Raw genomic sequence first — 22,697 nt, forward strand, 5'->3', positions numbered from 1 at the left:
AGATCACAAATCAACTATATAATTTTACACCTCAAGGAGCTAGAGAAAGAACAAATGAAAACCAAAGCCAGCAGAGGAAGGAAATAATAAAGATTAAAGCAGAGATAAAAAATAAAGAACAGAAAAGACAACAGAAAAAAATCAACATAACTGTATTTGGTTTTTTAAAGATCAAGAAAACTGACAAATACTTAGATAGATTAAGAGAAAAAGATGAAAATAACTAAAATCAGAAATAAAAGATGGGATATTAAACCAATGTCCCAGAAACAAACAGGATTATAAGAGAACATTATGAACCATTGTTTGGGAAGTAACTGGACAACCTAGAAGAAGTGAATCAATTCCTAGAAACACACAATCTACCAGAACTGAATCAAGGAGAAATAGAAAACCTGATAGACCAATAATGAGATTGAAACAGTAATCACTAACTCCCCCACAAAAAAACAGGAACAGATAGTTTCAATGGAGAATTCCATCAAACATTTAAGGAATTAAGACCAATCTTTCTCAAATGGTTCCAAAAAAGTTGAAGGAAAGGTAACACTATCAAACTCATTTTTCCCTGATATCAAAGGCACCAAAAGAAAAGAATATTACAGGCCAGTTTCCCAGATGAATGCAGACGCAAAAATCTTCAACAAAATACTAGCAAAACGAACTCAACAGCACGTTAGAAGGACTATGTGCCACAGTCAAATGGGATTTATCCCTTGGATGCAAGGATAGTTTAACATACAAAAATTAATCAAAGGAATAAAACACATTAACATGAATGAAGGACAAAAATCACATCATCATCTCTATAGAGGCATAAAAATTCAACCTTCTTTCATGATAAAAACACTCAAAGAACTAGGAGTAGAAAGAAATTACCTCAACATAATAAAAGCCATATAAGTAAAGTCCACAATGAACATCATACTCAGTGGTGCAAAACTGAAAGTTCTTCTTCTAAGGTAAGGAACAAGACAAGGAAGCCTACTCTCACCATTACTATTCAACATACTGGAAGTCATAGCCAGAGCACTTAAGAAAGAAGAAGAAATTAAAGGCATCCAAATCAGAAAGAAGTAAAATTATCTCCATTTGCATATAGCATGATTTTGTACATGGAACACCCAAAAGATTACACACAAGCACAAAGTTCCAGGACACAAAGTCAAGAAACAAAATTCAGTTTTATCACTAAACACTAACAAAGAACAATTTGAAAAGGAAATTAAGAGAACAATTCCACTGACATTAACGTTAAAAAGAATGAAATACTGAGGAATGAACTCAAGCGAGGAGTCAAAAGACTTGTACACTACAAACTACAAATCATTGCTGAAAGAAATACAAATAAATGGAAACACAAATAAATGGAAAGACATCTGTCTACACAGACTGGAATACTAAATATTGTTAAGAGGTCCACACTATCTGAGATGGTTAATTTTATGTGTCATCTTGACTGGTCCAGAGTGCCTAGATATTTAGTCAAACATTATTCTGGGTGCTTCTGTAGGGTGCTTTTCCATGAGATTAACATCTAAATCGGTAAACTGGATAAAACAAATCCCCCTCCCCGCCGATAATGTGGGTGGACTTTACCTAATCAGTTGATAGTCTCAATAAAGCAAAAAAGGCAAACTTTCCTCATGTAAGAGAATTCCTCCTGTGTGAAAGCCTTAGGACTGGGACATCAGCTACTTTTACTGACTTTAGACTCAAAATGAAATATCAGCTCTATTGGTTTGGTTCTTAGGCCTTCTAACCTGGACTAGAGCTAAACCACTGGCTCTTCTGGGTCTCCAGCTAGCCAAGTCACCCTCTAGATCTTGGGACTTACCAGCCTGTATAATTGAATGAGTCAATTCTTTTCCACACACAAACACACACACACTCCATTGGACCTGTTCTTCTAACACACTACTCAGATTGATCTACACACTGCAAACCCTATCAAAATTCCAGTGGCATATTTTACAGAAAAAGAAAACTTCATCCTAAAGTCTAAATAGAATCTAAAGAGATCTTTAATAGGCAAAGCAATTTGGAAAAAGAAAAAAGTAGAGAACTCACACTTTCTGATTTCAAAATATTACAAAGCTACAGTAATCAAAACTGTGTGGCACTGCCATTTAACAAATAGACCAATGGCGTAAAATAGAGATTTTAGAAATACACCCTCACTTACAGAGGGTGTGCCAGGTAGCAGACTTGCTGGAAGAGAATAAAAGGGGCCTTTTTTTTTTTTAAGTTTTAAGATCTTTGGATCAAAGCAAGGGCTCTGGAGTGAGATTGCTTGGTTTTAATGCTACCACTGATCCACACAGGCCAAATGACCTTGGTTCAGTGACTGAACCTCTCAGTACCTGTTTCCTCCCCCGTAAGAGGCTGGTAATCCCTGGTACTATAGTCCTAGGAGTGTCACAAGGAAGCATTACCACTTATGTATGGCACTTAGAAGACTGCCAGGCACTGGGTCCTGCTGTATAAGTTGATTTTAAGAGATTCTGCCAAATTACCTCCCAAATAGATTTCTTGCACCTACCTCACAGAGGTTTGCTCCTAACTTCTCCCACTCTCAGAATGGTTAAGCTCTTGGAAGGTTGTCTTCCTAGTGTGTGAAACCTGATTAGTTGTTTTAGTTTACATCTCAAGAATCAGCAGTGGTGAGCACCTTTGCAAGTGTAAATGGACACTGAGATTCTCTCTTCTTTCAATTGCCTCAGATTGGAAAAAGAGCTGAGGGAGCAAGGTCAACCCCAGTCTGTCCCTCAAATCTGACTGCCAAGAACGTTTGATGGAGCAGTTGAGGCAGAGATGTTACAGAACAAAACTACGATCCCTTTGTCCTCTGGCCACTTAGGGAGAAGTACGCCGACCACTCATCACTGAGTGCGGGATTCCTCTGCCCATTCTCCCATTGGGTCATAAGACTTGTGGTGGAAGGGAGGCTGGCAAGTGCTTTCAGCACGTGCTAGGCGTCCAGCGCCTCCATCCTGACGTTTCATCCTCACCTCCCAGAGACCAGCGCCCTCAGTACCCTCCTGCCTCCCGCTCCACCCATTTTGTACACAGTCAGGGCTCAGGGATGTGACTCTAAGCGTAAAGGGGAGGTGGGACAGGAGGAGGTGGGAAGAGAGGCTTGACAGAGGTATACTCGCAGGATCACCTTCACCCACCAACTCCAAACTGCCGGGATGGCCCTTGGGCTGGGCAGCAAACCAGCGGAGGCCCTCGACCCCATTGGTTACACCTCGCGGGGACGGCCAAACAAGGCGCATGCTGGTTGGCAGGAAGCGGACCAATGAGGAGGCGGCAGGGCTGGCGCGCTGAAAGCCTCGCGTTATTTGCGGCCATCTCCTGCGTGTGGTGCGGCTGGTGCTTGACTGCGCACTCCAGACACCGCCCGCCTTACCTGCCCGAACCGCCGCCACCGCGACCCAGATAAATCATCACCGCCCCAGATCTGGCAGCAATCCATCTCACGACATGAGCTCCCCAGATGATGAGGTGTCTGTTTCGGGAGCGGGTTTCCGCTCAGACTGCGGGGAGCGGACCAGCGGCCTTGAGGCCAGCTTCACAGCCCCGCAGGGACCCGGCCCCGGCCCCGGCCCCAGCCCTGGCCCTGAGCCGGGGGCAACTGGAAGCAGCGAGGGTGAGGGCGGGGGTGGCTTCCCAGACCCTGAGGACTTTGAGTCAGAGCGGGAACTGCTGGAAGCGGGAGGGCCGGTGCTGTGGGGCCGCGAAGGCCGGTCTGGCTTCCCGGCCGACGACCAGGGCGATGCCCTGCAGCTGGCTGACGAGTCAATGGCGGCCATCCTGCAGCAGATGGCCTACCTGAACGTGCTGGGCATCAGCAGATACCTGTCCCAGGAGAGCTACGCGGTCGGCGAGGTGTCTGACTTGTGGGACCTCGAGGAACGTCCTTGCCATCGAGGCGGTGCCGCCCATAAGTGTGGGGAAGCGGCACAGGCTGAGGCTGGCCCTAACGGGGTCGGCGGGCCCAAGGCGGGCCGGGCCTGGGGGAACCCTAAAAGAGGCACTAAGAGTAGGTTGAACGTGGCTGTGGATCACCAGTGGCCTCCTTCAGAAAATCCAGCCGGGCTGCTGTCTGACCCCGAGTCCTCTGAGGAGTTTAGTGAGATAGAGTTGATGAGGGTGAGCATTTCTCCCAAAGACGGAGGCCGGGCCAAGCTCAAGAGCCCCGAGGATCCTGGGAACACACCCAGACGCTCGAATGTCCAAGGCAGGGAGAATCTCCTTAACGTGCCAGGCACTTGCCTGTCCTCGGCTCCGCAAGGATTAATTTCAGTTGTGGAAAAGCAGGGCAGGCAGGGCGGTGCAGAGCAGGAGGACATCTCTACCCCTAAGAAAGTGCAGAGCGTGCTCTGGGGGAAGGGAAACAGCCTGTCCAGCTACCCGGGAGTGGCAGTAGTATCAGCTGCTGCAGCTGCCGCTACAGGCAGTGGGCCGTGGCCCACTCCTAGGAGGAAGGGGGTCCAGGAGAAGAAATCCCTTGGGGGCATCTCCAAACCTGCCATGGAGAGAACCTTCCCTTCCTGGGGGCAGGGAGTCTCGGCCACTCCCCTGGAACCGGCCACCTTCCCCCCAATCTCCGGCATCCCGCTGCTCGGGAGGTCCAAGAAGGAGGCCTTGGTCCCTTCGGGAGTCAAAGAGTTCAAGCACACCGGTGCTGGGAAGAAATCCGTGGCTAGGCGAGCCCAGGAGTTGGTGGCAGCAATGGCGGTGTCGGGAGAAGACAACGACCCAAATAGAGACCCATTCCCAAAGGGTCAAGTGAGTAGGCCAGACCCCTCCTCTCTCCCCACTCTTCCCCCTCCCACCCTCCCCACGGCACAGGTCTTCACCCCTTGTCCCTCTCTCCATTCCTCAGGGGTCGTCATTGGGTGGCCCTCGGTCACTGGGTCATTAGGATGCCAGATTGGGATCCTTTTACTAGGGACAAACGTTAAGGTAGCACTTCGGGTGTGCTGGGCTCGGTTCTCCACCCTTGGCCTGTTTCCAGCCTCCTCCACGAGGCTGGGGCTGGAGTGGAAGGGAGAGCTGATAGCTGAATTGATTTGAGGGGACCCCTTAAAAGCTTCACAGAGCTTCGGTGTTTAGACGCATCACTTTCCTGCTTCCTGCTTCCTAGCTCTTCCCCAAACCTTCCTTGCAGGGTGCCCAGGTTTCTCAGTGCCAAACTGTTGACCCCAGCTCAGCTCTGCCTACTGGCCTGGGGCTGACTGAGAGAGAATTTGCTAAAGTGATCAGCCTTTCAATTCTCTTTCCAATTCCCTGCCTCAGCTCCGTCTTGAGTCACTCGAGCTCTCACACAGACTGACACAGACATATAAATGCACTGGTACACACACGCTCGTGTGCACACACACACACCCTTACTCCAGATTAGTGAGAAATTTTTGTTTTTAGCTGACCACTGACAGGCCAGGGCCATCTTGTCCATGGATGCATCATGGAGAACACAGCAGCGCCAACCTCTACATCAGAGGGGCACGGGATTCAGGAAACTCAGAGCCCATGGCCAGTAACAAGGGAGGAGTCATGCCCAGAGGGCCTGGCCCCTCAGGTGAGTGTCCTGGGTTTTGATATGTGGGGAGGAGGCCAGGGGTGAGGGCAGAAACCTCTGTCTCTGACTCTCTCTCTCTCTTCTGGGGGCTCAGCCTTGCTCTCAGGCCGCTTCTCCCATGGGAAACAGGGTGTCAACAGGGCTGGACCTGGCCCCCTCACCTTCTGTGTGGGATTTGTTTGGCAGGGGTGATCGGTGGCAGTGCCCCAACAGCTAGTCTGGGCGTAGACCTGCAGGCTAATAGCCTTTTCCGTGAAGTGCTGTTTGCCCACATTGCTCTCCCAGGTGCTGGCTGTGGCTGCCACTCTGGGAGGCTCGAACCCAGAACCAGAGTCTTTGCCGACCATCGTGGTGAAATGGCTGCCCCTAAGGAAAAGGAGGGGCAGGCCCAGAGAGAAGATTTGGACTGCCTGCCGGGCAGAGCAGGGGAGGCTTGATGCTAGCAGAGGGTGGTATGGCCTCACCTCAGGTTAGACCCGACCTGGCCCTTTCCACCTCACTGGGAACCTGGGAAGCTGGATTGTGTGTCCTTTCCCTCTCAGGTGACCAGGAACCAACTGACCACCCCACAAGACCGAAAAGACAGCAGCAGCTACCCGGAAGGCAGGGGTGTCCTCGGGTAATACTTCTTCTGGCTCCTGGAAATGCACACCCAAACCCCATGGTGGGATCTGGGTCCAAGTTCAACTGACATGTGTGGGCCCCCCCCACCCCCATCCCGAACCCCAGGGAGGGAGCCCACCTCCTTTCCCCGGAGGAAAGTTTTTCCCTTGCCAGTCTAGACACCTGGCTTTGGGATGGAGGGCCCGGGGGAGAGGAGAGGAGGAGGAGAGGGGAGGCGGGTGTATACTAACCATTTCTCTTCCTCCTGTGTCTGCTGGCCTAGTGTCTGGTGCTACAGAGAGAAATAGACGACCTTAAGGAGCAACTTGGTATGAGGAACCAGGGACAGAGAGCAGCAGGTTCTTAGTGCAGAAGCAGGGTGGGCCCTTGTGGTGGGGTGGGCTGCAGGTGCAGGGGGGCTTATAGGGATCAGCATTCCTGTGGGGAGGAGAACCTATCAAACCTGTCCCTGGAGTGTGCGGTGCATGTTCAGCTGGGCGTGTGTACAAGTAGCAAAGTACTGTGTGGACTGCGTGCATACTCTGCCAGCCAGACGAGTCCTAGAGAGCTCCTGATAGGACTTGTAGAGATGCCCTGTTGATCTGTTGTGGTCTCTAAGGGTCTTGTTGGATTGTTCGCGAGACAGTTTTTGAATGGTTTGGGCATGGCCCGGAGCTTGAGAGCTCTTGACACATTTTGTCTCCTTTTAGGAAATGGCTCCACATTTAATTCCGGTAGCGGGGAGTGATCAGGCCCAGAGCTCTTTGCATCGTGGTTGGGGGTATGTGTGTTTCAGGTTGCAGGGCTAGGTGGTTCCCCACGGGGACAGGGGCACAGGCTTCTATTCCATCTGTCTGGAGCACCTGTTTATGCCTCTCCCTGTTGCAGCCTCCAAGCGGTACCTGGCTGACAAGTTCCAGATCGTTTGAAGTGAGTGTTACACCCTGCATGCCCCTTCCCACAACGTTGGCTCTTGAGCAAGGCTGTGGGCTGGCCCTGGCTTGAGGCTCTTCCCTGATTCTGCTGTTTTACAGGTTGAGTCCAGTATCTTCCTGCAAGAGGAGCAGCAGTTGACCTCCAAGGCCGGCGAGCTATAGCCAAGCTTGTTGCCTCTTGTTCTGCCTCCACCAGGGCATCCTCTGCCCTTTGTTTTGCCCCCTCTCTGCCCAGTGTCACAGCAGTGTTTGATTAAAGGACTTCTCATGTTCTGTGTTCTGCCCTGTCTCTGGGGGGTAGGGGTTAAGGGAGTGGGACGAGGCCTGGTGGGGAGCTGTTCCACATCAGAACATTTTCCAGAACAGTACCTCTGGAATTAGTGTTGGGATCTCTGGGTCAGCCTCTGCTACCATCCAGGCCATCAGACCAGCGGAGCGCCCCCAGTCTGTGTTCTGTGTGGCCTCTGTCTGGCCACATTGGCACGTCCTCCCTTTTGCCTGAAGGCCCTTTCTATTTCTCTAAACACCCTCCTCTGGGGTTTAGCAGTTTCCATTCATTGCTGCCACTCTGCTTCCCTGTCGGAAGGAACTCATGACCCCCTTACAGAGCTCCAGTCTTTCACCCTTCCCTCACTGCACTCATTGTCCTGCTTACCCTGACCACTCTGCTTTCCTGTCAGAGCACCCTCGATCCCTCCCCTGGCTTGTCATCCATGACCTTGCCTGCATGTTTACTTAAGCAGGTGGTAACAGGCACAGGTTTGCTCATCTTCCCCCTTCCTGGGCCCTACCCTCTCAGTGGAGCCCCACCCCACCCCCCAGTACCAGCTTGCAAGCAGGAACCTGCATACTCTCCCCCTCTCCTGTTTAGCACTCACCCCTGAGACTCAGGCACCAAAACTTTTGCTCCCACTTCCTCGGGTTCAGTAAAGGGCATGAGGATGAATCTTGGACCCAGTGAACTGGGGAGCAGGAGTGAAGGTACAGGGAATACAGGAGAAATGCTCAGGTTAGTTGCTGAGCTGGAAGTCAGGAGAGGCGTCTGGTGCCAATCTGGGGCAGAGTGCACCCTGACAGCTAGAGATGGATGGTCCAGTCCTTGGAGCTTTCATATCCTCCCTGCCCTAGCCAGCTGACCAGCCTACACTCCTGCAGCCTGGATGTCTCTCTGCCCTTGGGTGGAAAGGGGCCTGTCAGGCTCTATGACAAGTATGGTTGGTAAGTCTGTGTTCTTACAAGGTCTCCATCAAATACTGTTCCATCAGCCCCATGACATAGATTTTCCTGCAAATGCTATTTCCCGGAGTGTCCCAGCTCAGTCTGCCAGACTACTTGTTAGGGCACCCAAGACAGGGTCTGAAATCTGTGTTCAATTTCCCCCCCCCCCACCCTGAAGTTTGAGGAGGACTTCCTTCTCTTAGCCAAGACCCCAGGGCTGTGTCAGCCTGTGACTCAGAGGGACACATTTGTATTTGAGTGAAGTGAGGGTAGGTTCTGCCTGACTCCCTTCCTGAAACACCATGGTTTTATTTCACAAAAGAGGGTTTGATGGTGGGTAGCACATTCAAAGCTTGTGCCTGGGCATCTCTCTGTGTGAATAAAAGTCATCAGGGATAATGGCCCTTGAGGCAGAAAGATGTGATTCAGGCAGTAATGGAAGTAAGAGACTGGTCCAGATCCGGTAAGGCATTGAGTGAGCCAAAGCAAGGGTCGGATCTGCTTTATTCAAGGGATGTTGTCACATTACCAAAACATAGAAGGAGAGGATGCAGTTCACCAAACCTCAGGACAGGACATCTCAAAATGTTGGAGTCGCTGGAGGAGGCACTGGATCCTAACTTGCAATTCTGTGATGTCTGCCAACTGCTGAGGGTGTGGATGGGTAAAAATGGGAAGGGTACATGGGATATGGCTGCCCATCTTAGAAACAGGAGAACCCCCCCAACCTGGGTTACTTGTGGGGAGTTAGGGGTGACTGCACCTGAGCAATGGGGAGCACTTGGGTCCACCCTTCCCCTATGCTCTCATGGTGACTTCCTTCCGGGGCTCATGGCATGAGGTCAGGTGGACAGAGCAGGAGGGTTGGGACCCGCAGAGACCTCAGGGTCGGAAAAGAACATGTGTGGGACTTACTCCTTCCACTCAAACCCCTCCCTGGAGCAGGTGGGCTTGATCACTTAGTTTGCAGCTGATCCAGTGGTTATTGCCTGGTGGGGTAGCCCATCTCGCTGTTGTCCGAGTGAGTAAATTTGCCAGAGACCATCCAGCTGAGAGGTCTCTGCCCACCGAGACATGTAGGTAAGTTGTGCCCGGGGAGAAGTTCAGCACCAGCATCAGCACCACCCTTGGACAGAGAGGGGCCTGGGACTTTGGTCACCAGGGTGAGGAAGTATAGAAGCTCAGGGAAGTGGAGGTGTGACGGTGTGAACATAACCCCTTGTTCACTTTCTAGGGCAGGAAGAATGTGAAAACACAAAAGACCACCATCCATCTCTAGCTGGCAGGGTGCAGTCTGACCCAGGTTGGCACCAAACAGATGCGTCTCCTGACGTCCAGTCCAGAGACTAGCCTGTCTCCTGTGTTCCCTGTACGTTCCCTCCTGCTCCCCAGGTCACTGGGTCCAGGCTTCATGCCAAAGTCCTTCATTGAATCCAAAGGAGAAGCGAAACTATTGGTGCCTGAGTCTCAGGGGTGAGGGCTAAAGAGGAGATGAGGACTGTGTGCAGGTTCCAGCGTGCAAGGTGGGAGTGGGGCGGGGGTGGGGATGGTACGGGCAGTAGGGACTCCAATGAGAGGGCAGAGCCTGGGAAGGGGGAGATGAGGGCACCTGTGCCTGTTTCCACCTGCTGAACTACAGGTGCACGCAAGGTCACCAATGGCAATTCAGGGGAGGGATCGAGGGTACTCCAATGGAAAATAGAGTGGTCAGGGTAATTGGGACATGAATCCAGTGCAGCAAGCAGGATGGGATGGAGCTCTGTGAGTCATGAGTTCCTTCCAATGGGGAGGCAGAATGTCAACGATGGATGGGAACCGGCAAATCCCAGAGGAGCGAATTTAAAGAACTAGAAGAAGCCTTTAAGGGAATGGGAGGATGGGTCAATGTGGCCATACAAGGCCCTCAGTGAACCCAGACCAGGGGCACTCTGGTGCCCTGCTGGCCTGGATGGTAGCAGAGTCTGACCCAGAATCCCCACCGCAGGATGCCAGAAGTACTGCTCTGCAACAGGCTCTGATATGAGTGGCTCCCCCCCAGGCCTTGCCCCACTCCGCCTACCCCTACCTCCGAGAGAGAGGGTAGAGCACAGAATATGAGAAGTCCTTTAATCAAAAACTGCTGTGAAACTGGGGCAGAGAGGGGGCAAACAAGGGCAGAGGATGCCCTGGTGGAGGCAGAACGAGAGGCAACAGCTTAGCCGCAGCTCGCCGGCCCGGGAGGTAACAGCTGCTCCTCTTGCAGGAAGATACTGGACTCAACCTGTAAAACAGCAGAGTCAGGGAAGAGCCTCAAGCCAGGGCAGCCCACAGCCCTGCTCAACAGCCAACGTTGTGGGAAGGGGTATGCAGTGTGTAACACTCACGTCAAACGATCTGGAACTTGTCAGCCAGGTACCGCATGGAGGCTGCAACAGGGAGAGGCATAAACAGGTGCTCCAGACAGACGGACATAGAAGCCTGTGCCCCTGTCCCGGTGGGGAACCACCTAGCCCTGCAACCTGAAACACACATACCCCCAGCCCCGATGCAAAGTGCTCTGGGCCTGATCACTCCCCACTACTGGAAGTTAATATGGAGCCATTTCCTAAAAGGAAACATAATGTGCCAGCAGCTCTCAAGCTCAGGGCCATGCCCAAACCATTCAAAAATTGTCTCACAAACAATCCAACAAGACCCTTAAGGGCTACACCAGATCAACAGGGCATCTCTACAAGTCCTATTAGAAGGAGCTCTCTAGGACTCGACTGGCTGGCAGAGTATGCACGCAGTCCACACAGTACTTTGCTACTTGTCCGCACGCCCAGCTGGACATGCACCACACGCTCCAGGGATAGGCTTGATAGGTTCTCCTCCCCACAGGAATGCTGATCCCTACGAGGCCCCCTGCACCTGCAGCCCTCCTCACCCCAAGGGCCCACCCCGATTCTGCACTAAGAACCCGCTGCTCTCTGTCCCTGGTTCCTCATACCAAGTTGCTCCTTAAGGTCGTCTATTTCTCTCTGTAGCACCAGACACTAGGCCAGCAGACAAAGGAGGAACAGAAATGGTTAGTATACACCCGCCTCCCCTCTCCTCCTCCTCTCCTCTTCCCCGGGTCCTCATCCCAAAGCCAGGTGTCTAGACTGGCAAGGGAAAGACATTCCTCAGTGGAATGGAGGTGGGCTCCCTCCCTGGGGTGCGGGATAGGGGCGGGGTTGGCCCACACAAGTCAGTTGCACTTGGACTCAGATCCCACCATGGTGTTTGGGTGTGCATTCATAGGAGCCAGAAGAAACATTACCCGAGGACAGCCCTGCCTTCTGCGTGGCTGCTGCTGCCTTTTCGGTCTTGGGCCATGGTCAGTTGGTTCCTGGTCACCTGAGAGGGAAAGGACACACAATCCAGCTTCCCAGGTTCCCAGTGAGGTGGAAACCGCCAAGCAGGCTCTAACGTGAGGTGAGGCAGTACCACCCTCTGCTAGCATCACGTCTCCCCTGCTCTGCCTGGGAGGCAGCGCAAAACTTCTCTCTGGGCCTGCCCCTCTATTCCTTAGGGCAGCCATTTCACCATGATGGAGGCTCTGCATTCGAGCCTCCCAGAGCGGCAGCCACAGCCAGCACCTGGGAGAGCAATGTGGGCGAACAGCACTTCACAGAAAAGGCTATTAGCCTGCAGGTCTACGCCCAGAGTAGCTGTTGGGGCACTGCCACCAATCACCCCTGCCAAACAAATTCTACACAGAAGGTGATGGTGCCAGGTCCAGCCCTGGTGACACCCTGTTTCTCATGGGAGAAGTGGCCTGAGAGCAAGGCTGAGCCCCCAGAAGAGAGAGTGAGTCAGATACAGAGGTTTCTGCCCTCACCCCTGGCCTCCTCCCCCATATCAAAACCCAGGACACTCACGTGATGGGCCAGGCCCTCTGGGCCTGACTTCTCCCTTGTTCATGGCCACGGGCTCTGAGTTTCTTGAATCCTGTGTGCCTCTGATGTTGAGGTTGGCCCTGCCAGGTTCTCCATGATGCAGCGATGGAGAAGATGGCCATGGCCTGTCAGTGGTAAGCTACAAACAAGATTTCTCACTAAGCTGGTGTAAGGATATGTGTGTGCGTGTGCGTGTGTGTACCAGTGCATTTATATGTCTGTGTTTGTGAGAGCTCATGTGATTCAAGACAGAGCTGAGGCAGGGAATCGGAAAGAGTATTGAAAGGCTGATCTCTTTAGCACATTCTCTGTCAGTCAGCCCCAGGCCTGTAGGCAGAACTGAGCTGGGGACAACATGTGGCACTGAGAAAGCCTGAGACCCCTGCAAAGAAGGTTTGGGGAAGAGTTAGGAAGTAGGATTCAGGAAAGTGATGTGTCTAAACACCGAAGCTCTGTGAAGCTTTTAAGGGGTCCCCTCAAATCAATTCAGCTACCAGCTCTCCCTTCCACTCCAGACCCAGCCTCGTGGAGGAGGCTGGAAATAGGACAAAGGTGGAGAACCGAGCTCAGCACACCCAAAGTGCTACCTTAACGTTTGTCCCTAGTGAAAGGACACCAATCTGGCATCCTAATGACCCAGTGACCGAGGGTCACCCAATGACGACCCCTGAGGGATGGAGAGAAGGAGCACCGGGTGAAGACCTGTGCCCTGGGGAGGGTGGGAGGGGGAAGAGTGGGGAGAGAGGAGGTGTCTGGCCTACTCACTTGGCCTTTTGGGAATGGGTCTCTATTTGGGTCGTTGTCTGCTCCTGACACCGCCACTGCTGCCACCGACTCCCGGGCCCGCCGAGCCACGGGTTTCTTCCCAGCGCCGGTGTGCTTGGACTCTTCAGCTCCCAAAGGGACCAAGGCATACTTCTTGGACCTCCCGAGTAGTGGGATGCCAGAGATTGGGGGAAAGGTGGCCAGTTCCAGGGGAGTGGCCGAGATTCCCTGCCCCCAGGAAGGGAAGGTTCTCTCCACAGCAGGTTTGGAGATGCCCCCAAGGGATTTCTTCTCCTGGACCCCCTTCCTCCTAGGAGTGGGCCGCGGCCTGCTGCCTGTAGCGGCAGCTGCAGTAACTGATACTACTGCCACTCCCGGGTAGCTGGGCAGGCTGCCCCCCTTCCCCCAGAGCACGCTCTGCATTTTCTTAGGGGGAGAGGTGTCCTCCTGCTCTGCATCGCCCTGCCTGCCCTCCCTTTCCACAACCGAAATTAATCCTTGTGGAGCCGAGGACTGGCAAGTGCCTGGCACGTTAAGGAGATTCTCCCTGCCTTGGACATGCAAGCGTCTGGGTGTGTTCCCAGGATCCTCAGGGCTGTTGAGCGTGGCCTGGCCTCCGTCTTTGGGATAAATGCTCACCCTCATCCGCTCTATCTCACTGAACTCATCAGAGGACTTGGGGTCGGACAGCAGCTCAGCTTGGCTTTCTGAGGGGGGCCACTGGCGATCCACAGCCACGTTCAACCTACTTCTAGTGCCTCTCTTAGGGTTCCCACCGACGTGGAGAGGGCCGGCCTCAGCCTGTGCCGCTTCCCCACACCTCTGGGTGGCACTGCCTCGACTGCGGGGACGCGCCTCGAGATTCCACAAGGCAGACACTTCGCCGACCACATAGCTCTCCTGGGACAGGTAAGCACAGGTGCCCAGCAAATTCAGGTTGGCCAGCTGCTGCAGGATGGCCGCCACTGACTCGTCAGCCAGCTGCAGGGCGTCCCCCTGTTCGTCGGCCAGGGACCCAGGCCGGCCTTCCCAGCCCCACAGCCCTGGCCCTCCCGCTTCCAGCAGCTCCCGCTCTGACTCGAAGCCCTCAGGGTCTGGGAAGCCATCCCCGCCCTCACCCTCGCAGCTTCGCAGTGCCCCAGCCTCGGGGATAAGGCTGGGTCCCTGCGGGCCTGCGGAGCCGGCCTCAAGGCCGCTGGTCTGCTCCCCACACTCTGAGCTGAAACCCGCTCCCGAAACAGACACCTCATCATCTGGGGAGCTCATGTCGCGATCTGGGTGGCCACCGGACCTGGGGTGGCGACGATTTATCAACCGGGTCGCGGTGGCGGCGGCGGTGGTAGTCACGGCAGGCGAGGCGTGTGTCGACTGTAGCTCGCCGTCAAGCACCAGAAGCACCACACGCAGGAGATGGCCGCAAATAACGCGAGACTTTCAGCGTTCCAGAACTGCTGCCTCCTCATTGGTCCGGTTCCTCCCAACCAGCACGCGCCTTGTTTGGCCGTCCCCTCGAGGTGTAACCAATGGGGTCGACAGCCTCCTCTGGCTTGCTGCCAAGCCCAAGGACCATCGTGGCAGTTTGGAGTTGGTGGGTGAAGTTGAAGCTGCGAGGATACGTCTGTCAAGCCTCTCTTCCCACCTCCTCCTGTCGCACCTCTGCTTTCTGGTTAGAGTCACAGCCCTGAGCCCTGACTGTGTACAAAATGGGTGGAGCGGGAGGCAGGAGGGTACTGAGGGTGCTGGTCTCCTGGGAGGTGAGGATGAAACGTCAGGATGGAGGCGCTGGGCGTCTAGCACGTGCTGAAAGCACTTGCCAGCCTCCCTTCCACCACAAGTCTTATGACCAATGGGAGAGTGGGCAGAGGAATCCCGCACTCAGTGGTGAGTGGTCGGCGTACTTCTCCCTAAGTGGCCAGAGGACAAAGGGATCGTAGTTTTGTTCTGTAACATCTCTGCCTCAACTGCTCCATCAAACGTTCTTGGCAGTCAGATTTGAGGGACAGACTGGGGTTGACCTTGCTCCCTGAGCTCTTTCTCCGATCTGAGGCAATTGAAAGAAGAGAGAATCTTAGTGTCCAGTTACAGTCGCAAAGGTGCTCATGACTGCTGATTCTTAAGATGTAAACTAAAACAACTAATCAGGTTTCACACACTAGGAAGACAACCTTCCTAGAGGTTAACCATTCTGAGAGTGGGAGAAGTTAGGAGCAAACCCCTGTGGCGGTGGTGCAAGAAATCTATTTGGGAGGTAATTTGGCAGAATCTATTAAAAGCAACTTATACAGCAGGGACCCTGTGCCTGGCTCTCAGTGGTTCCTTGTGATATTCCTAGGACTATAGTACCAGTGATTACCAGCCTCTTACAGGTGAGGAAACAGGTACTGAGAGGTTCAGTCACTGAGCCAAGGTCATTTGGCCTGTGCAGATCAGTGGTAGCATTAAAACCAAGCAATTTGACTCCAGAGCCCTTGCTTTGATCCAAATATCTTAAAACTTAAAAAAAAAAAAAAGCCCCTTTTATTCTCTTCCAGCAAGTCTGCTGTCTGGCACATCCTCTATAAGTGAGGGTATATTTCTAAGATGTCTATTTTAGTTCATTGGTCTATTTGTTAATATGGCAGTACCACACAGTTTTGATTACTGTAACTTTGTAATATATTGAAACCAGGAAGTGTGAGTTCTCTACTTTTTTTCTTTTTCCACATTGCTTTGCCTATTAAAGATCTCTTTAGATTCTATTTAAATTTTAGGATAAAGTTTTCTTTTTCTGTAAAACATGCCATTGAGATTTTGATAGGGCTTGCAGTGTGTAGATCAGTCTGGGTAGTATGTTGGAAGAACAGGTCCAATGGAGTGTGTGTGTGTGTGTGTGTGTGTGTGTGTGTGTGTGTGTGTGTGTGTGTGAAAAAGAATTGACTCATTCATTTATAGAGGCTGGTAAGTCCCAAAATCTAGAGGGTGAGTTGGCTAGCTGGAGACTCAGAAGAGCCAGTGGTTTAGCTCTAGTCCAGGTTAGAAGGCCTAAGAACCAAACCAATAGAGCTAATATTTCAGTTTGGGTCTCTAGGCAGTAAAAGAAGCTGATGTCCCAGTCCAAAGGCTTTCACGTAGGAGGACTTCTCTTACATGAGGAAAGTTTGCCTTTTTTGCTTTATTGAGACTACCAACTGATTAGGTAAAGCTCACCCACATTATCCTGGGGAAATCTGTTTTATCCAGTTGACTGATTTAAATGTTAATCTCATGGAAAAGAACCCTACAGAAGCACCCAGAATAATGTTTGACTAAGTATCTAGGCACTCTGTGGACCAGTCAAGCTTACACATAAAATTAACCATCTCAGATAGCGTGGACCTCTTAACAATATTTAGTATTCCAGTCTGTGTAGACAGATGCCTTTCCATTTATTTGTGTTTCCATTTATTTGTATTTCTTTTTAATTTCTTTCAGCAATGATTTGTAGTTTGTAGTATACAAGTCTTTTGACTCCTTGCTTGAGTTTATTCCTCAGTATTTTATTCTTTTTTGATGCTAATATCAATGGAATTGTTCTCTTAATTTCCTTTTCAAATTGTTCTTTGTTAGTGTGTAGTGATTAAACTGAATTTTGTTTCTTGATTTTGTGTCCTGGAACTTTGTTGAATATGTTTACTAGTTCTCCCAGTTGTGTTTGTGTGTGTGTTAGTGTGTGAGTGTGTAATCTTTTGAGTTTTCCATGCACAAAATGATGCTATCTGCAAACAGAGATACTTTTATTTGTTTCTGATTTGGATGCCTTTAATCTCTTCTTGTTTCTTAAGTGCTCTGGCTATGACTTCCAGTGTGTTGAATAGTAGTGGTGAGAGTGGGCTTCCTTGTCTTGTTCCTTACCTTAGAAGAAGAGATTTCAGCTGTTCACCACTGAGTATGATGTTCATTGTGGACTTTACTTATATGGCTTTTATTATGTTGAGGTAATTTCTTTCTACTCCTAGTTCTTTGAGTGTTTTTATCATGAAAGAGAGTTGAATTTTTATGCCTCTATAGAGATGATGATGTGATTTTTGTCCTTCATTCATGTTAATGTGTTTCATTGCATTGATTAATTTTGTTAGTTAATTGTAGGTTAAACTAACCTTGCATCCAAGGGATAAGCCCCATTTGACTGTATCACACAGTCCTTCTAATGTGCTGTTGAGTTCGTTTTGCTAGTATTTTGTTGAGGAGTTTTTCGTCAGCATTCATCTGGGAAACTGGCCTGTAATATTCTTTTCTTTAGGTGCCTTTAATATCAGGGTGAAATGAGTTTGAAAGTGTTACCTTTTCTTCAACATTTTTGGAACCATTTGAGAAAGATTGGTGTTAATTCCTTAAATGTTTGGTGGAGTTCTCCATTGAAACTAACTGTTCCTGTTTTTTTTCTGTGTGTGTGTGTGGGGGGGAGTCAGTGATTACTGTTTCAATCTCATTATTGGCCTATCAGGTTTTCTATTTCTCCTTGATTCAGTTCTGGTAGATTGTGTGTTTCTAGGAATTGATTCACTTCTTCTAGGTTGTCCAGTTAATTTCCAAACAATGGTTCATAATGTCCTCTTATAATCCTGTTTGTTTCTGGGGCATTGATTGTAATATCCCATCTTTTATTTCTAATTTCAGTTATTTTCATCTTTTTCTCTTAATCTTTCTATTTGTCAGTTTTCTTGAAATTTTAAAAAGCAAATACAGTTATGTTGATTTTTTTCTGTTGTCTTTTCTGTTATTTTTTAATCTCTGCTTTAATCTTTATTATTTCCTTCCTCTGCTGGCTTTTGTTTTCGTTTGTTCCTTTTCTAGCTCCTTGAGGTGTAAAATTATATAGGTGATTTGTGATCTTTCTTCCTTTTTAAGGTACGCATTTATAGTTATAAAGTCCCAGCATTGCTTTCGTTGTACCCCGTAAATTTTGTCATGTTGTGTTCTCATTTTTCCTGTCTCAAGATGTTTTCTAATTTCCCCTGTGGCTTCTTTTCTGACCCATTGATTGCTCAAGTATACGTTGTTAAACTTTGGTACATTTGTGGATTTTCCCATCTTCCTTGTGCTGTTGCCTTCTGGTTTCATTTACTGTGATCAGAAAAGATACCGTGTGTAGTTTCAGTTTTCTTGAAGTTGCTAAGGCTTGTTCTGTGGTTTAACATGTAGTTTATGCTGGAGAATGTTCCATTTATATAGGGGGATTTGTATTTCACTGTTGTCGGATGGATTGTTCTGCATATGTTGTTAAGTTCAATTGGTCTGGAGCCTTGTTAGGTCCTCTATTTGCTTGTTGATCTACTGTTTGGTTGTTTTTATCCATTATTGAAAGTGGGATATCAAAGTGTCTTACTGTTATTGTGTGGCAATCTATTTCTCCCTTCAAATATGTCAACATTTGCTTTCTAAAGTTAAGAGCTCTGAGGTTTGGTGCCTAAATTTGTGTAATTGTTATATTATGTTGATGAATTGACCTTTTTAGCATTATATAATGTCCTTTGTCACTTATTGCTGTTTTTTATTGAAAATCCATCTTACCTGATATTAGTATAGCCATTCCTGCTCTCATTTTGCATGGAAAATCTATTTCCATTCTTTAATTTTCAGCCTCTGTGTGTTCTTAGACCTAAAGCGAATCTCCTGTAGACAGTGTATATGGATTCTGTTTTTTCCCTAATCATTCAGCAAATCTATGTATCTTGGGAAGTTTACTCCATTGACATTTAAGGTAACTATTGATAGGATGGACTTTACTACCAGTTTGTTAATTATTTTCCATATGTCTTGTAGCTTTTTTTGTCCCTCCTTTCATCTCTTATTGCTTTCCCTCCAATTTCGTTGATTTTCTTTTTTGTAGTGATATGTATTAATCCCCTTCTTATTTCCTTTTTTATATGTTCTACAGATATTTTCCATGTGGTTACCTTTGGAGTTATTTAAAATCTCTTTAAGTTATGCACTATTTTAAATGGCTGAAGTCAGCTGCAGTTACATATAAAAACTGAATTCTTTCCCAGTTCGCTCCCTTTTTATGGTATTAATAACATACATCTTTATATATTGTATACCCATTAATATAGGTTTATAATTATTTTTATGTCTTTCTTTTTTAATTCTATTCACCAAAACTCTCATAGTGTTTGGTCCATGTATTTGTCTTTACCAGAGAACCTTATATTTTGACATGGCTTCAGAGTGCTGTTTACCTTCCGTTTGTATCAATTGGAAAGACTTCCTTTAGCCTATCTTGTGGAGCAGGTCTAGTGGTAAAGAACTCCATCAGCTTTTGCTCATCTGGGAACGTTTCCAGTCTTGCGGAAGTGGGGCCCAGTATCTGAGACGGCTATGCAAGTGCAGTATTGAACGGTCTGTGGGTGAGGGTGTCTTCCTTTCATCTCTCTCTGTCTCTGCCTCTCTTCCTGTGTTCTCTTGCATGATAAGACTTTCTATGTAGAAAGAGTAAAATGCACATATGAACTTAAAAATAACCTAACTGCCCTAAACTACAGTTTTGGTTGGCACAGAGCTCACTTTCTGAAGAACCACATACAACTGTTTGACCAGGGGTTTCATCACCACATACCTAAGAGTAACAACTTTTCAACCTGCCATAGCTTTACCATTATGGCTCCAAGTCCAATCCTTCCTATTCAGCCAATTCTAAAACTTTAGATTCTGTAACTTACAGCTTGCACTTTGAGGTACCAAATTCTAAATCAATTAGAATCTGAATTTAGCTCCAGTAACAGGGACTCCAAAAACAGTAGCTTAAACAAATTAAGTAATTTTTTTTCTATTTGAGGAAAAGTCTGAAGATGGGCAGTCAAAGGCTGAAATAGTACTTCATGATGTTTTCAGAAATTCAGACTCCTTTTGTATTTCTGCTCAGTGTGAGAATGATCATTTATTTAGCCTTCACGAGATGGCTGCCTGAGCTTCATCTTTCACATCTGTCTTCAAGGCAGCAGAGAGGAAGAGAAGGTAAAGAACAAAAGGAGACTGGTCAACTGATTCAGCTCTCCCACTCAGGTTTCTTTGCCATAAAATACGTTTGTATCAGCATTTAGGTACTTTTATTTCATTGCTAGTTTTAGCAGAGTATACCGTCAAAGAATGATATATCCAGTGTGGATTTGGCAGTGGTACATCAAAACAGATGTTAAACAAAGAGCACGCAACCTGCAAAGAGATTTATAATAATAATTTAAAGCTTCATGATCTAGGATCATTCCAATTTAAAACACTATGAAATGAAATCAACTTCTGATGGTAAGAAAAGAAATATAGGGCAAGAAGAAAACTAGCATTTGTTAATAGTACGAGCTTTCCAGAAGATAGATATTATTCTTCAGTGGGAAACCTTGCAGATACAAAATAAAATCCAAATATTTGGTCATGTGATACCAATTTTACCTGAAATAAAGCCAAAGCCATAGATTCTGGTTCTGGCTTGTCAGCTATTCCCTGCACTAACTTATCTGCAGAAGCATCTGGCCAATTTGTACCTAGTGACCCTTTATGCATGCTAATGGGGTTCAGGTAAAATGAACCTGTGTACAGAGCATTCTCCACCCTGGGGGAGTTATCAGTATATAGTAGGAGTTCATGTTGGCCCTTTAATGGACCGGAACCTGGTGGTCTGCCGTCGACGATGAGAAAATGAAAGAAGGAAAGAGGCTAATAGTCCCTGGGTTATGCAGCTGGCTCTCGCGTTACAGGGAATCAGCCAGAAATAGAGAGATAAAGAAAAAGAGAGGAAGAGAAAGAAAGAAAGAAAGAAAAACTCGGGGACCCAAGCTCTGATGGAGCAAAGGTGTTTTAATCAACTTGGTGTGGGCATATATACTGTCTTACAAGGTAGTTATTCTCAGCAAAGATAAAGATTAAAATTCCAGACTTACAAAACATAAGTCGATCCTTATCAAAGAGAGAGAGTCGTAAACAATCACTTTTACCATATGGTTCATAAAAAGGAAGAGGGTAATTATCCCGTATTGAAAAACTGACGAAGGACGTGCCTCACCCCTGGAAAGGTGTGCCTTTCCTCTTAATCCCTGAATATTCAGGTCCGTATTAGGACCAGAGGCTTCCAGATCCAAAACAGCACACAGGAAGCCTCCTGTTAAATGCTTCCTGACAAGTTCATATTTTTGTTTCCTTACAGTAATTCAAATGAACTTCCTGCTGTGATTTTTATTTAACAACAACAACAACAATAATAATAGTAAAAACTCTAGCTTTAAGGAGCTGACATATACCACTCAAGATGTGGGACATACTGAGGTCACATTGCTTTCTGAGGAATCTACCCCAAAGCTCTATGTACTCACTTCTAATTATGTCTCACTGGCCAGAATTTAGTCCTGTGCTTATACCTCTCTGAGGAAGCCTGGGAAATGTAACTTTTTAGCCTGCACATATTGCTGCTCCCAACAAAATCAGAGTTTGTTAACAAGGAAGAAGGAAAGAAAAGATCTCATGGGGGCAACTCTAACTAGTTGGGACAGAAAGGAATTTATCCCTTGCAGAATTGTTAGAAGGGCTATAGAAGAAGCTCTAGGCAAAACTCACAGAAACATCGCTGCTTAATTGGTCTGAGTAACCTCAGAAACACTGCCTCTATTGCCATCAGTGCCACGGAAACCATGGCACTGCCCAGCCACTGGGCAGAAGACCTCTGCCCATCAGTGTCTTCATGTTACTTGCAAATCAAAGCCTTCTGCACAAATACCTTAAAGGTGAGGACCACATCACAGGCTTGCAACAGGTGTTGGGAAATGTAGATTAAGAAAATTATCTGAAGAAGATGGGATTCATAGTAGTGGTGAGTGAGCATATTTCATTGATTCTAAGACAGGCCTTTTGTTTGTTTGTTTTGTTTACATTTTCATGTTTCTAAAATGAGCATACTTTTGACAGTGCCAGCTGTTGGTGATCTGCCAGTTTATGATGTAGTTTTCATTACTTGTACATACAAGAAACCCTCTTAGAAAGCATTTCCACTGACAGGGTGCAGATGGGGGTCTCAGTAGTTTGAAAGGAAATCCTGGACCCAACAGTGAAGCACTCTTTATAAATGTTGCCCCACCAAAGACTTGCATGTGGTGCAAAGCTAGCAACACTGATAATTCTGAGTTGAAAGGGACTAATAAAGTTCTACTAAATAGAAAGAACTCCTGGAATTGTTATAATTTTTTTAAATTTTTTGTGTATTTCTAAGAGATTTACAAAATAATTGTAAATGATATGCTTCAATAAGAACACAATAGGAACATCTAAATGATAAGGGATTGACTCGTTTGTAGGACGCTCAGGAATTGAGGAGAGGAAATCATTTAAAAGAAAAAAAATTCTCTGTGTATAAAGAAGTTTGCTCACAGCAGTGTAGTTTATAAGGGCAAAAAAACCTGATAGATACTTACATTTTCATCACAAAAGCTACTAACATCTGTTGAAAATTTACTATGGGCCAAGCCCTCTACATACATTATGTCATTTGATTCTCACAACAGCCATGTGAAGTAGACACTAATCTTATCCCTATTTCATATACGAGACACAAGCCCGTGATAGCTTGTCCAAAGTCAAACAGCTAGTAGGTGGTGGAATCAGGATTTAAACTCTGGTCCCGGGGTTACAAATCTGTGTTATGCAACTGTTAGAAAAAGAAGTATGTTGCAATAAAAATAATATACTGCA

The 22,697-nt window shown here is 47.9% G+C and overlaps 2 protein-coding genes across 2 annotated transcripts; one reads left to right on the forward strand and one right to left on the reverse strand.

Moving 5' to 3' along the window:
- The first annotated feature begins 3,486 nt into the window (after positions 1 to 3,486).
- Positions 3,487 to 7,287, forward strand: LOC136155290 (uncharacterized protein CXorf49 homolog). Its single transcript, XM_065917115.1, has 6 exons — positions 3,487 to 4,794; positions 5,431 to 5,587; positions 5,774 to 5,872; positions 6,901 to 6,924; positions 7,079 to 7,113; positions 7,225 to 7,287. Exons 1-6 carry the CDS (start codon positions 3,487 to 3,489, stop codon positions 7,285 to 7,287), a joined length of 1,686 nt encoding a protein of 561 aa, XP_065773187.1.
- A 3,250-nt stretch (positions 7,288 to 10,537) lies between these two features.
- Positions 10,538 to 14,273, reverse strand: LOC136155291 (uncharacterized protein CXorf49 homolog). Its single transcript, XM_065917116.1, has 4 exons — positions 13,008 to 14,273; positions 11,624 to 11,700; positions 10,739 to 10,748; positions 10,538 to 10,603 (listed from the first exon to the last, which is right to left on the reverse strand). Exons 1-4 carry the CDS (start codon positions 14,271 to 14,273, stop codon positions 10,538 to 10,540), a joined length of 1,419 nt encoding a protein of 472 aa, XP_065773188.1.
- Positions 14,274 to 22,697: the final 8,424 nt, after the last annotated feature.

This window comes from Muntiacus reevesi, unplaced genomic scaffold (assembly GCF_963930625.1).
Source record: "Muntiacus reevesi unplaced genomic scaffold, mMunRee1.1 SCAFFOLD_174, whole genome shotgun sequence".
In the NCBI taxonomy this organism is placed as follows: domain Eukaryota; kingdom Metazoa; phylum Chordata; class Mammalia; order Artiodactyla; family Cervidae; genus Muntiacus; species Muntiacus reevesi.

Bases quoted from the DNA above. Each gene is read 5' to 3' on its own strand.
- LOC136155290 (XM_065917115.1), top strand. From the start codon at position 3,487: ATGAGCTCCCCAGATGATGAGGTGTCTGTTTCGGGAGCGGGTTTCCGC. The intron at 4,795-5,430 runs GTGAGTAGGCCA...TTTTGTTTTTAG, and splicing joins ACCCATTCCCAAAGGGTCAA to CTGACCACTGACAGGCCAGG. The intron at 5,873-6,900 runs GTGCTGGCTGTG...GTCTCCTTTTAG, and splicing joins TGCCCACATTGCTCTCCCAG to GAAATGGCTCCACATTTAAT.
- LOC136155291 (XM_065917116.1), bottom strand. From the start codon at position 14,273: ATGAGCTCCCCAGATGATGAGGTGTCTGTTTCGGGAGCGGGTTTCAGC. The intron at 11,701-13,007 runs GTGAGTAGGCCA...TTTCCCTCTCAG, and splicing joins ACCCATTCCCAAAAGGCCAA to GTGACCAGGAACCAACTGAC.